The 16,605-nt window shown below is 45.8% G+C and overlaps 2 protein-coding genes and 1 long non-coding RNA gene across 5 annotated transcripts in view; 1 reads left to right on the forward strand and 2 right to left on the reverse strand.

Moving 5' to 3' along the window:
- The window catches only part of TBC1D20 (TBC1 domain family member 20), an 18,533-nt gene extending 14,468 nt beyond the window's left edge, over window positions 1-4,065 (reverse strand). Inside the window, exons 1-2 of one of the 3 annotated variants that reach the window (XM_040447444.1) lie at window positions 3,861-4,059; window positions 3,402-3,625 (exon numbers count right to left, since the gene is read on the reverse strand). Coding sequence is in view for 1 of the 3 variants with exons in the window: in XM_040447443.1 (XP_040303377.1) it covers window positions 3,861-3,930 (70 nt within the window). In the remaining 2 variants the exon portion in view is untranslated. Of the gene's footprint in view, window positions 1-2,245; window positions 2,359-3,401; window positions 3,626-3,860 lie in introns of those variants that run through there. The other 2 variants (XM_040447443.1, XM_040447445.1) reach the window with 2 other exon arrangements.
- Window positions 4,066-11,646: 7,581 nt separating this feature from the next.
- LOC121012366 (uncharacterized) lies at window positions 11,647-13,585 on the forward strand. Its single transcript, XR_005782070.1, has 2 exons — window positions 11,647-12,081; window positions 12,851-13,585. It is a non-coding gene; the product is annotated as an uncharacterized LOC121012366 (long non-coding RNA).
- Window positions 13,586-15,094: 1,509 nt separating this feature from the next.
- CSNK2A1 (casein kinase 2 alpha 1) overlaps window positions 15,095-16,605 on the reverse strand; it is a 55,819-nt gene continuing 54,308 nt past the window's right edge. Inside the window, exon 13 of the mRNA XM_040447446.1 lies at window positions 15,095-16,482. Coding sequence (XP_040303380.1) covers window positions 16,367-16,482 — 116 coding nt within the window. The 3' untranslated portion in view covers window positions 15,095-16,366. The remainder of the gene's footprint in view (window positions 16,483-16,605) is intronic.

Genomic DNA, 16,605 nt, shown 5'->3' on the forward strand with positions numbered 1-16,605 from the left:
AGAGTGTCCTTGTACTTTCTACACATCACAAACTAAGAACACTTAGAATGATAACACTGAATACTGCTTGAGGTAAGCTGACACTTAGAAATCTTGTTAACCTACTTGTTAAGAGTGTGGAAAGATTTCCTCAATTTGTTTAGATATCTATCCATAGCACCCCTCCTCCCAAGTAAGCTGCTTGGCGATCCGAGGGAAAGGAAAACCGTTGCTAGTAACTTGGGGGAAGTAACACTGTCTGCAATCAGCCAGATTCCCATTATGCTTTGGCAAATAATCTGCCAGAACTTTAACTGATTCGGAACCACCGCTCCAACACTTCTCTCTCCTAACACTCTACTCTGATTTTGTTTTTAATCCTGCATCTCAAAATGCACTCCTGTCTTCTTGGTTTTTGGCACTCTGTGGGAACCCAACAAATACGTGCAGGATAAAATAAATAATTTAGCTCAGCCACTGCTCCTCTGGAAAAACTGGCCTACAGCAAATGACATTCTTTTTCCCCATGCTCCTGTTATGAACGGGCTCACTGCACAACTCTACATAGGTTTCTAGACTCTTTGGCCTTTTTCTTTTAAAAAAAAATTTTTTTTTTCAACGTTTATTTATTTTTGGGACAGAGAGAGACAGAGCATGAACAGGGGAGGGGCAGAGAGAGAGGAAGACACAGAATCGGAAACAGGCTCCAGGCTCTGAGCCATCAGCCCAGAGCCTGACGCGGGGCTCGAACTCAAGGACCGCGAGATCGTGACCTGGCTGAAGTCGGACGCTTAACCGACTGCGCCACCCAGGCGCCCCACTTTGGCCTTTTTCTAAAGTTACTGGTACTTCCCAGAGTAGGATACTGCTCCAATGTGGACTTTAGCTGCTGTCTGTTCAGGGTCCAATATCAAAGGCACGCCTGTGTGTGCCACTCCCCTCCTTCAACAAATATTTACTGCACCTAATATATAGGCTCTCGTTGTGATGTAAAAAAGGAGAAAAGAGAAAACTCAAGTGAATTGCAGATGGAGAAAGCACAGAGCGATAAGGTCAACTGCTAAGCTACACAACAAGGAAGAAAAGGTTAGTGGTGTCAGCTAAACAGCTAATTTCACCTCAGAGAGAAAAATCATAGTCCTATTCTGGGGATATGCGGGAAAACAACGAGGTTTAACATCTACGATCTACTTCAAGAGAAATTTTATGTTTGGATTTTGGGGTGAGACACCCATTGCTACACTTGAGACTTCTGCATATAGGTCATCCAAAGTCCCTTGAATCCTTTCTTCTCCGGTTTCGTTTTGCCCCCACTTAAGAGAGAGATGTATTATATATATATTCCGAAGCGGATACTTTCCAAATTCCTTTACAGTAGAGGTCTTGGCTATCATAACCATGACAGAATGAAGTTAACTATCCTACAACTGGCTGCAAAATGTAAGACACTGCTGTCAAAAAAAAAAAAAAAAAAAAGCCTGATATCTGAAAAGTAATTCCCTCAACAAAGGGGGAACAATGATATAAGTACTATTTGACCTGTTCTCCGTGAAAATTATTTTAATAAGAGAATTGAAACAGTGGTTCTTAACAGTTCAGAGAAGGATGGCTGAACCCATTACTTTCTCACACCTCTCTCAACTCTGGCTGCAGAACCCAGGTAAAGATCCTCTGAGCAAGAAGTATCTCCCAAAACCATCTGATATATACAGATGGTATATTAAGGTATATCTTAATATACAGGGAAAGGACAACGAGAAAAGATAAACAAACACTAGCTATGCTTCCTCTAAAAGTTTTTCCATATCAGCACAATACATACTAGTGACTTAGATGAGGTAAATGATGCTAGACACTTAATAACGAAATCTGTGTGAGAGTACAAAATTCCATACCGATTATTCGGTTTAAGTTTGCATATCAAGAATGCTTTAGTCTTTTTTTTTTTTTTTTTTTTTAAAAAAAATCTGCCCCCTCAAACTCACGACTTTGAGATCAAGAGTCTCCTGCTCTACCGACTGAGCTAGCCAGGCACCCTGAGAAAGCTTGACAGTTTTTAAACAGAAGTCAAACTCAAATCAAGCAACGTTAGCCTTAATCAAAACAATGGAAGACCCGGCCAGAGGGGATAGAGAGTCCCCCTAAACAGACACGCCCCTGCCCCATCCCTTGAACTCCTAATGTTGACACTGGAAAATAACTTAAAGTTTTATGTTTGAACTTCGTATCTGTACCAGATAAAGACAGTGGGAGAGGAACACCTTACCTTACTTGGAGTAAGGTTCCTATTAAAAACAAAAGAAAACAAAGTAGCCTCTGTTTCTGTAAGTCCTAATTAGTTTCAACAGACAGTATCCAAATTAGCAGAGATCCATTAACTACCTGAAACATGAAGACAAGCACGTATTAAGAAAGACTGCTTTACCCTAACAATAAAGAAAAAATATTCTAGAGAGTAAACCACTCTGATCGTAAAGCCTACAAAGGGGGGCTTCCAGTATTAGTAACTTTGCCACCAAGTCTCCAACAGGATTAAAAACAGAACAAAAACATTTAACAAAAACAAAAACTCTCATCTCTAAATTCCTCCCATTCATCCAGAGAAGCAAAACATCAAGGAAACTAGGCCTCACAACCTAGGCACAGCCACACGATATAACAGGTCACAAAACCCATACGACTTGGGGCACTACTACGCCATGAGGACAGATGCCAGTCATACTAAAACACCAGCAAAGGGTTTACAAAGGCCAAAGAGCCCAAAGAAATAATACGAGTGAGCTCCACTTCCATCCAGGATTAGAACAGGAGAAAAAGAAAGTAACAGAAAATGAGCCCAGAGAAACAAAGTGTGGACACCAGGTGCTTCACCAAAAATGTGGGTTGAATACGTGGTTGGTTCTATTCTGGGCAGCGCCCATCAGAGGACGGAAAGGTGGCAAAGTTACCTTAGTCTTAGGGGACAAAGAGATTATTTTACTCGGTACAGAGTAAACGTGAATAAGTTTAAGTGCCGTATTTTAACCGTCCGTAAAACATATTCAAAACCAGTGCACAATGAAACCACGGTTTCACAGAAATTACTGCTTGGTATGAAACTATGAAAACTTGGGAGAATCGCTTTCTCCTACAAAATTAAGTAACATTCAAATAGGTGGCACAGGACTGAGGCAGAAAGTAGATTAGTGGTTGCCAGGAGCTGTGGAGACTGGGGAATGGGGAGTGATGGAATTCTTTTGGGAATTAGAAACGTCCTGGAATCAGACAGCGGCTATGATTGCACAACACTGTAAATGTGCTAAGAACCAGTGAACTGGACATTTTAAAAGGCTGGATTTTTATGGCAATTAAAACAAATAGGTGGTACACGTACACCGCGTAAATCAAGCGGGTGAGCGATGAATGAAGTTTGGGAAACTTGCCTTACAACTAGGGAGGAGGCACCAGGAGCGTGCGGACGTGGCCGGACAGCCTCGGGCCGGGGGTGGAGGCTTGGCCTCAGTTCTCCGGGAGACCCAATTCTCTCCAGACGTGACGAAGCCGGACCAGATTCCCCCGCCCTTCCTTCGCACAGGGGACGCGAGTCTGCCAGCAGGGTTCCTGTGGTCTCAGCATCCGCTGACTCCCCAGTTCCAGGATCGCTTCCCTTTCAGACGTGACCGGGCCCATCACCCTTTTCCTCTCCCGCCGTCCCGACCCCGGCCCGCGGCGCTGGGCGCACCCCGCGCGGTCCCTCGGGCCCCACCTGGACGCCGCCTGCGCCCGGGGCCGCTCCTCCGACAGCTGTTCCTTGCCTCCCCCCTTCTCCACCCGCAGGGCCGCCCCTGCCCCTCGCGCCGTCCCCGAAGGCCGCTCCTCCGCAACCCCGCCGGCTTCCGTACCTGTCTTCTCGGCGCCGCCGTCCCAGCGGCTGGAGGTGGGGCCGTCGCCTTGCGCACTCCGGAGGGCCATGTCCCGGGGGCCCGGGCCCGGGCCCGAGCCCCGGCTGGTGGCAGAGCCGAGAGAAGACGCGGCTATGGCCGCGGGACCCAGCGCCGGCTCCGCCGGACAGGGTAGGGATCGGTCAGCCCGCGGCGCGCAAGCGCGCAGGCGCGCAGGCGTCCGCGCGGGCCCCGCCCCCGCGCCTGCACGTGACCAGCCGCTACGCTAGGCCGACGGCGGTCGGGGGACACGCGCGCGGGCGCCCTAAGCGGCGAGAGGAAGCGCGCGCCCCGGAGTTCTAGCCGAGCTAGCGCGCCGCACACTTGAGTAGGTGTGTACGGGACCAGATTTTGTCATTTCTTTTGCTTTTCCTATCTGTAAAATGATAATGATGATAAAAGTACTGTCTTAACCAGGTCTTTGAATATAGAAAATCCCAGAAACCGAGACTCGTGATTGAGTGTAGAGCACAGGGACACAGCTCAATTCTTGCCTGCGGGAGTGATGGGACCGAGACAGGCTCTCCTCCCCGGCACAGCTCTAGGGCTAAAGTGTGTGGTCCTAGCAAGGCTTGGGCCAACTTTGATGCTCTGTAAAACAGGGGAGTGGCTGGCTCTCAGGGAAAAGGGAAAGGGAAAAGCTACTGTCAAATGCTCAGCAACTGGAACAAGGTGTCCCAGAGGAGGTAACCAGTTCTTGTCTCAGGCTGGTTCCTCATCTCTGGGCAGCACGTTGTGTAACTACAGTTCATCACCGTGAAGCTCTAAGTGAGAGCAGGACCAGGAATGCCAGCCTCATAATTCCCCATGCCTACTCTTTTTGAAAGGAGCACTAGGTGGTGAACGAGAATGTTTAAAAAGCCTTCCCGGGCCAATAGAAACCAGCCTGTCGTTTGAACACTGTGATGGCCAATGCCCATTGCCCTGTGGCCTGGGCTTGGAACCTGTAGGTAAGCCAGGGCCTGCTAGGCTGGCCTGCCACGGGGCCCAGGACACCGAGAAGTATGAATATCTTGAAAGACCCTAAATCACAAAATAGAGATGGAACGCATTTCTTTGTCCAACAACTATTCGTGGTCCTTACCCAGACCAGGCCAGTGTTGGGACCCCAAATAACGAAGCTTTGTTCTCTGCTCTCCAGGACAGCTCAAGTTGGTAGGGGAGGTGGACTCAACTTACAAGAGATAACAAGTTCTAGGAAAGGGGGAAAGAAGCTTAGAGGGTTATAGAAGCCCAAGGAGGGGCATCAGCCACACACAGAGGCAGGAGAGGGTGATGAAGAAAAATTTCCTGGGGTGGTGATTTCTGTTTATTTAGATGATGAACAGCAGGATTAAGTCAGTTGATGTAGGGAAGAGCGTTCTAGGCTAAGGAAACAACTAAGCAAACCATAGCCTAGAAATGAAGTGGTTTAATGTTCTTTCTTACAGCATAGTATGATAGGGAAGTGGACTTTGACAGTGGTGAGGGTAGGGAAGTGTGCATGGGGCAAGTCAGTAGGACCTCTTAAACCATACTTGAGTTTGGACTGGATGCAGTCAGCAGGGTGGGATTAAAGAATTTTCACAATCAATGTGGTCCTTAAAGCCATCTAGATTAATCCTCATCCCCAGTGTAAGAATCACCTCCACTTATCCATACAAATGTTTATGGAGCCAGGTTGTGAGCTGGGATGTAGAATGACGAATATTCATTCGGTTTTTTAGCTTCTGATGGGGAAGAGAGACAAGTAACCAGGTAATTGTAAAGCCAAGTGAAAAGAGGTCAGACAGGAAACAACCTTGAAGTCTAGTAGAACGTGGAAAATTCCAGAAACTGATTCATGACTGAGTGTAAGGCACAAGGGCATCAGGTGTCTGTGGTATGCAGAATTCTAAAGTGGTCCCCAAGACTCCCACTTCATGGTGTACGTGGCTGAATAATCCCTTCCCTTTGAGTGTGGGCAGGACTTGTGGATATGATGGGTTTTTCTCTCATGAATACATAATGTTACACGGCAAAGGTAAAGGGATTATGCAGACATGATGAAGGTTCCAAATCAGTTGACTCTGAAGTAGTCACAAGGGAAATTGGCCTGGGTGGACTTCATCAGAGAAGTCTTTCAAAAGAAGGTGCAGGCCTTCCTGCAGGAGAAAGTCAAAGCAGCAGAGACAGTCTCTCGTTCACCTTGAAGACGTAAACTTCCATGCTGCGGAGAGGGACACATGGCAGGGAGGCGAGCAGCCTCTAGGTAGGGAGGGGCTCCGTTCCACACCACAAGGAACTGAATTTGGCCAACAGTAACCTTGAAGAGGACCCTGAGCCTCATTTGAGACCAGAGACTTGGTGGACAGCTTGATTTTAGACTGGTGAGACCCAGGGCAAAGGACCCAGCTAACCCACACTCGGATGCCGGAGCCGTGGGAGAGAATACATTTGTGGTACTTTGTTACACAGCAAGTGACTGAAAATCGCAGCCCAAACAAACTCAGGCCAAAAGCCTGATTGGCTCACAGAACTGAAAGGTTCTTGCCCTTCTGTGTCCTCTCTCCATCTCTCAGCTGCTCGCCCCTTCCTGTTGACTGCACTCACCTACAGGTCTTGGGTCACAACAGGGCTCTGGCAGTGCCTCTGGCAGGGTCTCACGTACTTCTACGTCTGACTCTGTGAAATAACAGTGGATTTGTCTTTGTCCCCAAATTCCCGAGAACAGCCAGAACACGTGTCATTGGTGCTGCCATCTGCCTGGGCCTGGACCAGTCACTGTGGCCTCTACATGCTGATTGGTTAGGCCTGAGTCTCCTGCTCCACCACTAAGCCAGGGTGGAACCCTGTACCAAACTCTGGGGCTGAGAGTGGGAAAGAGATGGAGAGACCAATTTTAGTGATTGACCTCGGATTTACAACACACCTCTTTAACCAGTTTGCCTTCAAAGGATATCCTGCTTCGTGTACAGTATAAGGCCTTAAAAAAGTGGATTCCCATTTCTTCCCTTCTGTTCTTCATGCTGTGGTCATATACTTTATTCTTTATTACTAAAAAAATTTTTTTTAACGTTTATTTTTGAGAGAGAGAGAGAGAGAGCGTGCGACTGAGCACGAGTGGGGGAGGGGCAGAGAGAGAGAGGGAGACACAGAATCCGAAGCGGGCTCCAGGCTCTGACCTGTCAGCACAGAGCCCGACGTGGGGCCCAAACCCCACGTGGGGCCGCGAGATCATGACCTGAGCTGAAGTCGGCCGCTTAACCGACTGAGCCACCAGGCGCCCCTATTCCTTAAAAAAAAAAAATAAAATTATGTTTATTCATTTTCGAAAGACAGAGACGGAGTGCAAGGAGGGGAGGGGCAGAGAGAGAGGGGGACACAGAATCTGAAGCAGGCTCCAGGCTCCCGGCTGTTAGCACAGAGCCCGACGCGGGGCTCGAACTCACAAACCGAGAGATCATGACCAGAGCCGAAGTCGGACGCGCCACTGACTGAGCCACCCAGGTGCTCCTGTTCTTTACTACTTTATTTTTTTATTTATTTTTGGGACAGAGAGAGACAGAGCATGAACGGGGGAGGGGCAGAGAGAGAGGGAGACACAGAATCGGAAACAGGCTCCAGGCTCCGAGCCATCAGCCCAGAGCCTGACGCGGGGCTCGAACTCACGGACCGCGAGATCGTGACCTGGCTGAAGTCGGACGCTTAACCGACTGTGCCACCCAGGCGCCCCGTTCTTTACTACTTTAAATCCCTTCCTTCTCTTCCCCTTCTCCCACCCCTGGCCCCCACCCTGCACTTGCAGAGAACTACTTAACTACATTCTGTCACTAGAGATTAGTTTGCATTTTCTAGAATTTAACATGGATGAACTCAAACAGTACCTACTTTTGTCTGGCTTTCACTCAGAGTTATTTCAAAACCAATCCATGTTATTGGATAAGGTTATTCCTTTTCTTGCTCAGTATTTCATTGTACAGATATACCACCATTCATGTATACACATTTTTTATTTTTACATATGCTATAAATACACATTCTAAAGGGTGGCCCATGAGCCAAGAATGGCTTTAAAACAATTTTAAATGATTTGGGGGAAAAAGTCAAAAGCATTAACTTGTAGCACATAAACATTACATGAAACTCAAATCTCAGAGTCCACAGTTTTATTGAAACACAGCCATGCACATCTACCTATTGTCTAAGACTCATTTCATGCCACAGCGTTAGAGTGCTTACAAGAGGACACGCAAAACCTAAAATATTTACCTGCTCCTTTATAGGCTTGCTGACCTCTTTAGACTTAAGGCAATTCAAAATTTTGAAATTTTGCTTTCATTTATTCCATTTCCGGCACTCTTTATTTCATGGTAGGCGCGCTCACATTTCTGTCTGGTTTCATATTCCTTCTGCCTGAAGAACTTCAATGTATTCCTCCGGTTCTTTTTTAGTTAGAAAAGGCTTTATTTGTCCTTTATTTTCAAGGATATTTTCACTGGGTGTGGGACTCTGGGCTGATAGGTTTTCTTCTTTCCGCACTGGTCACTCCATTGTCTTCTGTCTTGCATCATTTGGTAATTTCTGGCTTCCCCGGTATATCGTAAGGTATTTTCCCTCTGGGCTGGCCTCTAAGATTCTTTGTTTTAGCATTTTCCATATGCTTAGTGTGTGTATAGATTTGTTTGGTGTTCTCTGAACTTCTTGGATCTGTGGCTTGGCGTCTGTCCTTAATACTGGAAACTTCCCAACCTTTATTTCTTCAAGTATTTCTTTGCTTGTATGAATTCATTTGGCCTCTTGTGCTCCAACAACCCACCGTTGAGAAGAGCATACCCTGGGTAGCTTCGGCATGGGTCCCAAAAGGAACCACATGGAGCAAACCAGAGTCCAAAAACACAGGAGCCCAGCCCAGCCTTAACCTGAAGCAGAGCTGTTTGGCTGAATCCAGTTTAGATCAGCTGAACTATAGTTATAGTTGACCTAGAGATCTGTGTGAAGAGTTAGTGTTTTTGGTGAAAGGAACAGAGAGCAAAAGAGAGAAAGAAAGCGTTTATAATGACTGGCTAGAAACCTGGACAGAGATTCTTGGCAGTGCAGCTATGGAAAGGCAGTCCAGGAAGAACTGGGCCGGGAGACATGGGGTCTGATCCCAGGTGCAGGCCGTGGTAGCTCAAACTTGCTCGGGCTGAGCCTCTTTCCTAACCAGCTCCAGCAGCCCTACCTCTGGGAAGGCCTCCTTGACTGTTCTCTCTGCCCCAAGTGCTCAGGATTCCTTTCTGCAGATTGAGTTTTTCTGACATTTATCTGAACCTCACCTCCCAGAGGCGACTACAGCTAGTATTTTATTTTCTTCCAATCTTTTTCTTAGGGGCAGTCTGTTTCAGTTGCTACCTTGAAAGGCCCTGAGGCTGTCTCCTATCTCCCTGGGGGCATCCAAACCCTACCCCCTAGCCTCTGTGGCCCATCTGTCTCCATGCCTGGGGTCTTGGGGGTCACTGTGACTTCCAATATCCACTTACCTTCAGAATGAATGGTCTTCCCCTCTGCCACCTGGGAATTTCCATTTCCTTCTTTGCAACTGGCCATGTACTTGAAAGTAAAGTGTTATTTTAGTCAGCATCTTCATGTATTTAGAACAAGAGGCAGTTAGCTGGGTCTACCATGTTGATTGGCAATGTGATTTTTCCTGGAAACATTTTCTTTTGAGTACAGGTGCCCCATTTGCACAGTTTTGTTTCCCAGTTTTCTGTTTGACAAGAACACATTTCCCCTTGGGCTTATGTCTCATCTCTTTCAATCTCCACTGTTTAGCACAGGGCCAGGTTCATGAACACCAACTAATGTTTGCTGAAGGGCCTCTCATATAAACACAGGACGTCTGGAAAGACCAGTCAATCAGGTGAATGTATAAAGGACACGGGGCTGAGGGGGACGGAGCTGAGGGGTGAGCAGGGAACGGAAGAAAGTCTTTGTCAGAGTGTGGAGAGCTGTGGGTATGTAAGCTTCTTTGTAGGAAATTCACCGTGGGGTTCCCAGAACTGTTCATACAGAAAGAAGCAAGGTCCTTCCTTTCTGGGGACGTCTACAAATCTGTAGCTGAGGCTGACTCACAGGGTGAGACCAGGAAATCATTTACCAGCTGCTGCTGCTTTTCCTTTTTCTCATTAGAGAAGGCAAGAAAACTCCGTCAAAGTGGGTGATGCAAGAATGAAGTTGACTCAGAAATACCCAATCCCCTCAGGAACTTCTCCGAGAAATGGATTGGCCATTTTATAAACTCCCATCTGGAGACATTATAGCGAGACCACGAAGAATCCCTGGTGATTGTCATGGCCACATGGAGGCAAACCCACACTGAAATTTGCTATACTGCAACATTATTTAGCTTTCAGAAGATTAATTGAAAATTCAGAGACGACAGAATGATAGTCTTAGAGGGAAATGAGTGAGATGGGGTGGGCGCAGACAAGGTAATGCTGGCCTACATGCTAATTAGAAACGACTTACATTGTTAAAAATCTGTCACGTTTAATGCATGGATTTTTTTTTTTAATGTTTATTTTATTTTGAGAGAGAGAGAGCGAGCGAGCATGAACAGGGGAGGGGTAGAGAGAGAGGGAGACACAGAATCTGAAGCAGGCTCCAGGCTCTGAGCTGTCTGTCAGCACAGAGCCCGACGTGGGGCCCGAACCCACAAGCCATGAGATCACGACCTGAGCTGAAGTCTGACACTTAACCGACTGAGCCACCCAGGCGCCCTGGATTTTTTTTTTTTTTTCCTTAAAGAAGACACTTTACAATCATCTACTGTGAAACTGTAGGGATGAATGCACAAATCTATGGCCTCCCTATACATGTGACATTGTCTTTCTGCATACGAATCTGCACAACTGTACAATTCAGAGTGGAAAGGAGCATTGAGTCCGCCTGCAGCGTGTGCCAGGCACTTTCCAAGCACTGACTGTTGAGTCTGAACCGCCACCCTATGAAGCAGGTATTTAGACCTCAATTTTACAGATGCAGAAAACGTTAGGACTTCTGGGGCAGAGGGGAAGAGAGGAGGATACGATCAGGAAATAAAGGGCAAAGGGGGCTTCATCTGTATTGGTAATGCAGACCTAACCTGAACGGTAGGCTCACGGGTGTGTTACAGCTTCTTTGTAACTGGCACAGGTCCAAAGTGTTATACGGTAATTTAAATCACTTGTGAAGATTCAGAGATTTAACTAACTGACCCCAAACCATGCACCCAGACAGAACTCTGTTTAGAACCAGGACACTTAAGTTCTACTAGGTTATTTCTCTGACATTTAGCACAGCACCATAGTAAGGTATAAAATCTAGAAAGTACTTGAATACGTGAAGATTGATTCCAGAACCAGACTATCTTGTAACACCCACTATACATCTATTTTACCCAGAGAACAGCCTGAATTTCCTATTACTATATACAATGGTGGAAAGCAGGACTCTCTTAGCACCCAAGTCTACTAAATTGGTAAGGATCACTGCTTAGTCTTCAGCCACTTACGATTTCACCAAGGCCTCATTAAATAAACATTTTCTTGTCACGTTAGTTCAGTCTGGCCTGTGGCTTATAATTACAGCTGCAAACTTAAGGGCCAGATTCTTCTGATCTGAGATGCCCTTTATGCAGTAGTACTTTCATTACTTACTGTGTGTGCGCGTGCACACACGTGTGGTGGAATGTGTGCGTGTGTGTGGGAAGGTGGAAGTGGGAGCCGAGGATGGAATTACCATTTACTGAGCATCTATTATGAGCCTGGTATGGTGCGAAGCATTTTCCTTGTGCTACTCTATTCAATCCTCTTCCATCCTCAGGGATATTGGCCTACTTTCTGAAAAGTTTTTATGAGGATACACAGATTAGTAAGACCTACAAGGTCAGCGGGAGTTTATGTGTAGGCCGAGAGAGACAACAATACAATCAACGTTCAGGTGTAACCAGGCAGAAGGGCAAGGGGATAGTTATGGCAGCGGGGGAAGCAGGCTGAGGGCACTTGAGATAGGGTGGAACATCTGCTCAGATCAAGGTTTTTAGACACGTGTTTTTTGAGGAGGGAACCGGGGACTTCTTTACTTCAAAGTCTTCTGGTTACTAACTTTTTCCTTAAGCAGGAAAGGGCCCCGGGGAGACAGTCTCCCTAACAAGCATGTCACCAGGGACCATCAGCCACAGTCCCTATCGCTTCGGCACAAGGTAGGAGGGGATTACCAGCAGGGGGGGTAGGCGAGGACTGGTGACTGCACAATCACCCAACCCAACCCTAATCTTGGGAGAGAATCTGCTGGTGGGAATCTGCAGGCAGTGGTGAACAGCTAGATTTTTCCAAGAGATGTCCAACGGTCAGTTCTAATTATAACCACACTTGACAACAGGTGAGGCAAGATGAAATTTAAAGACTGAGAGGAAATTAAAATCCCCCAGTCTGTCAACCAATCTCCAGTTTTCTCAACTATTTTAGGACTATGGTAATTAGCCATACTCTGAAGACAATTTTAAAAACTACATTGCTCTGTCTCTAACGGGCCCACTCCAGCAATTTAGTCTTCCTGTCTCCTGTATAAAATGGAAATAAATTCATGAAATGAAGTTCAGGGAAATAAAGTTCATGAAAGTTAGACATTTCAGATACAAGGTATTACACAATAGTTCCTTTCACCTAAACCACACGTTTCAACGCCCAATATTAATGACATGTGGATGTCATAAAATAGTATGCAGTGAACATTTAAAGGAAACTAGAAGTTTGGGATAACAGCACTTCCTCTGATTTCAATTTTTTAAAGTTGTGGTTAAACGAGAAAGATCGAATGGCAATTCAAATATATAATCTTACAGAATTTACTCATTGGGCAGTGGTAAGCAAGTCAACTAAATTTCACCTCTTTTACCAGCCCTTTGAGTAGTTTCTGCTTAAGCTGCCAAATATGTTCCTGTAAGCTCACCAGAAACATCTTCATTCCAGGCCCCAAGACTGCAAGTTGCCTCCAGGGCTAAGGTATCTCCAAGGCCGACCTTCCACAGGGCTTACTGCCATTCACTCAACACCGATCTTTTCTGCTAATGAACAAGCTGTCTCCATGGACCTTTTTATTTAAAACATCACTCAAACCTTCTAAAATCAGTGTTAGAGCTGAAAAGGAACTCTGAAGACACCTCACCCAACCTCACCCTGACTGAACACACAGAGGTCCCGGGAGGTCCCAAGGATGGACAGTACTGTGAATCACTTGCAAGGTCAGGACCAAGGACCAATCCTCCATACCAGGGGGCCAGGGAAACTAGGTTTATCAAGGGCGTAACAGGTGCCAGATACTTGACATTTACTCTCATTCAATCCCAAGGCAGCAGTGGCCCCATTTCATAGATGATGAAACAGATTCAGAAGTTAAGTAACTTGCCAAGTGGCCAAGTATGTGACAAGGGCAAGAATGAAACCAGTCCTGTTTAGCAACAACATCACGCCCTCTTTACTGAATCTTGATGTCAAAAACTTCCAGACTTCAGTGCTCCTCAACCAATCTTAATCCATCCCATTTCACATCTCCATCAACCCAGTATTAAATTCAAAACACACGAGACCTAAGCCATCTAACACAGACGGTGTCGGTTTTTGAGAAGCATATTGCTCAGGCTGCAGGGACATTTCATGTTTAAATGTTTTTATTTAAAAAAAAAATTAAAGACCTTCATGGCACAACTTCTTCCCAGCACAGTTATGTTTTAGTTATACCAATTACAATACAATTACAACCAATAAATCAAGGGGACGAGGGGGAGCTTCTGACTTCAAACTTAAAAAAAAAAAAAAAAAAAAAGAGGGGGGCACTTCAAACAAAGTTAAAAATTACTTAAAAAACCTTTCAGAGTAATTGCCAACACAACTGTCTTATACTGGCATTGCGTTTCCTGCCATCTAGTCACTGCAGACACAGGCAGCGCTGAGAAATAAAGTGTCCCAGTACAAGGTATACAGATGAGGTAATTTACAACAACACAGAAGTTGTTACTCTGTAAACCCTTGCCCGGGACCCACCCCCCCACCTGGGTCTTCTTTTTTTTCATGCTTCTGCAGTGACTCCTTAAGTAGCATTTTAAAAACTTCTATTTATTTCAAAAGGCTCTTGGGTGGCATTTCAGAGTCCTCTGCATTCACCTTCCGTCTCTTGCAAGGCCTGATGCGTGTTAGGAGGTCCAGCTGTCTGCAGCTCCCCACATCAGCCTCAGCCACAACTAGATTCTCTGAGCTACAAGGGTGGGATGTGAAGTCTCGATTTACAACCCTCCTCCCCACCTCAAAAGAAAGAATTCATTAGTCGTAAGTGTCCTGTTCAAATCACAATCCAGTGCAAACGTAATCACAAATTGCATCTCTGGCACATCCGGTGCTTTTAGCTTCTGCACAAATTCCACATGGTAACCCCCACAGCATTCTAGGGCATAAAAGGGTCAAGAACAATAAATATCCACTGTAAGTGGCCACAAGAAAGAAAATCACCCTGCCACACTGTCAGAATGTTTTCCCTATGGTCGAGAAGCATTATAAAAGGAGGCTTTAGCTTCCTCTAAAGTTTACCATTATATTCACGAAAGCCACCACCTTGATAAAGTTACTAGAGCCAAGATGGGTTATAAAGTTAGATAAGTTCATTAAATTCAACTCCTGAAACAATTATGTTTGTCTATGGCGCCCAGGCGAGAAAGGCTTATGATCTATAAAGGTAGGAGAAAGGGGAACTAAGACTTTAGGCCTTAAAATATGTTGGAAGAATTTTTCCTAGTTCCCACAAGCAGCTACTGTAATGAAAGAATAGGAGAAAATACAGAGCTGATGGTTTTGCTATTGTGCTTAAAAAACTAGGCTTCCTCAGTGAAGCACCTGATAAACTTAGGTGGTTGGATTACAGTGGAAAATCCACTTTACACACACACAAACACACAAAAACTGGCGACTTTTCCATCCCCAATCCCTGCACTGCTGAGACACAAAATGGGTTTTATGGCAAAGGATCCTTAATCCCCAGAGACGCTTTGGCTTGTGGTGCTTTTTTAAGGCCTCTCTGCCCTGCCCGGTACCATGGGTCCAATGAGGGGTGTGTAAAAATGGGGGCCTTGGGAAGCCTCCACGGTACAGGGCTGCAGGCCCCTCAGATGTGAACGTGAGACACCCACCCAGCGAGACCTTTACACAGGGAACTTAAATCTAACCTTGATAAATAAAACCAAACGTTTATTTACACCAAAGAATTCCAACACTGGATCTTTCACATGTGAAGGACAAAGTATTATATATATACACACAGCAAGGGGTGGCAGGGCTGTAACAAGAGAGTTTATAGTTTTCCCACAATTACAGGTCTACCATTTCAGTTTCACTGGAGATAGTGGCTCTGCTCCTACCGCTCAGATACATTTACAAGACTGAGGGGCAGGTCTTCTCACTGGATGGCATGTGAAGGAAGGGGAAGAAAGGAAGAAAAGAAGGCAGGAAGCTGAAAATGAAACTCCGTGTGGCCACATCTTCCATTAGCTCTGAAAGAGTTGCTAGCATGAAACCTATATAGACAATGTTTGTTTCTTTTGCAAAAAGCAATAAGTTAAGCCCAGTAACTAACTGAATTCAAAATGGCCAAGTCAAAGAAAACTGGAAAAGATTTTGCCTCCCCCTCCCACCAGCTACAGAGCATGTGGGGAGATGAAGGCGGAGAGGACCAAGGGAAGGAGACTGGGAGGGAAGGTATTAACATTTTAAACTAAACTGAAACTAGAAGTCTAAGTGAGTTGGATTTAGGGCTCGGTTAATAAGACATGATTCAGACTGAAGTTTTCAGGACCTGTCTGCACTTTGGGTAGGTGATATTCAGCATCTCAATGAAACTAAGACATATTTCCACGAGATTCACCATGACAACCCCACTGAAGCACTTGGAGTAAAGTGATAAAAGTGACCAGCAGCACAACGCTCTTGTAGGTTGGGTCCTCCCTTCCTTCTTCCTTCCCACCTCCCTTGAAGAAGCTACATTTTTATAATCTCTGGAGAAGAGCATGAGATATAAATCCCCCAAAGTGTGGGATGGTGGGGGAGCAATGATGGACATGGGAAGAGATCTCCACCCAAATGCAGCAGCCGGGATTGAGGCTGGTTCATCTTTGTTCTTTAGTGATGAGAAACTAAATTTAAAAGGGGGGAAAAATTTTGTCCGTGAAATATTCCACCTGCAGGTAATTTTTCAGGGAATCCCCTGAGTTATGAAAAGTTCGAGTTAAAAAAAAAAAGAAAAGGAAAAAAAAAGGAAAAAAAAAGAAAATCAGCCTATTATAATTTTTTTTTTTTTATGACTGAACTACTATAAATCCACAAGCAACGGTTCAGACACGGTGCTTCTGAAGTATTTCACCCCTCCCCGCCAGGCGCAAGCTGCATCAAGGAGAGCGTCGACTCCCCCACCTCTGCTTAGGCATCAGGAGACAGAAGGGGCCGTTACTGCTGAGCGCCAGCGGCAGCTGGAACAGGCATCCCAAGGGGGTTGGCAGCAGCGATCACTGGTGAGCCTGCCAGAGGTCCAAGGGGTGAAGGGGTTGGCACTGAAGAAATCCCTAAAAGAAAACAGCTAACAATGAGCCAGACACCAACCATGGAAATCTTCGTCACCGGTTTTTCACAGTACCTGTTTCAAGAGTGACAACAGTTATTCCCTTTTTCCCTTTTTTAAGTAATCT

The sequence above is a fragment of the Herpailurus yagouaroundi genome, unplaced genomic scaffold, assembly GCF_014898765.1.
Source record: "Herpailurus yagouaroundi ecotype Mexico unplaced genomic scaffold, PumYag 196, whole genome shotgun sequence".
NCBI lineage: Eukaryota > Metazoa > Chordata > Mammalia > Carnivora > Felidae > Herpailurus > Herpailurus yagouaroundi.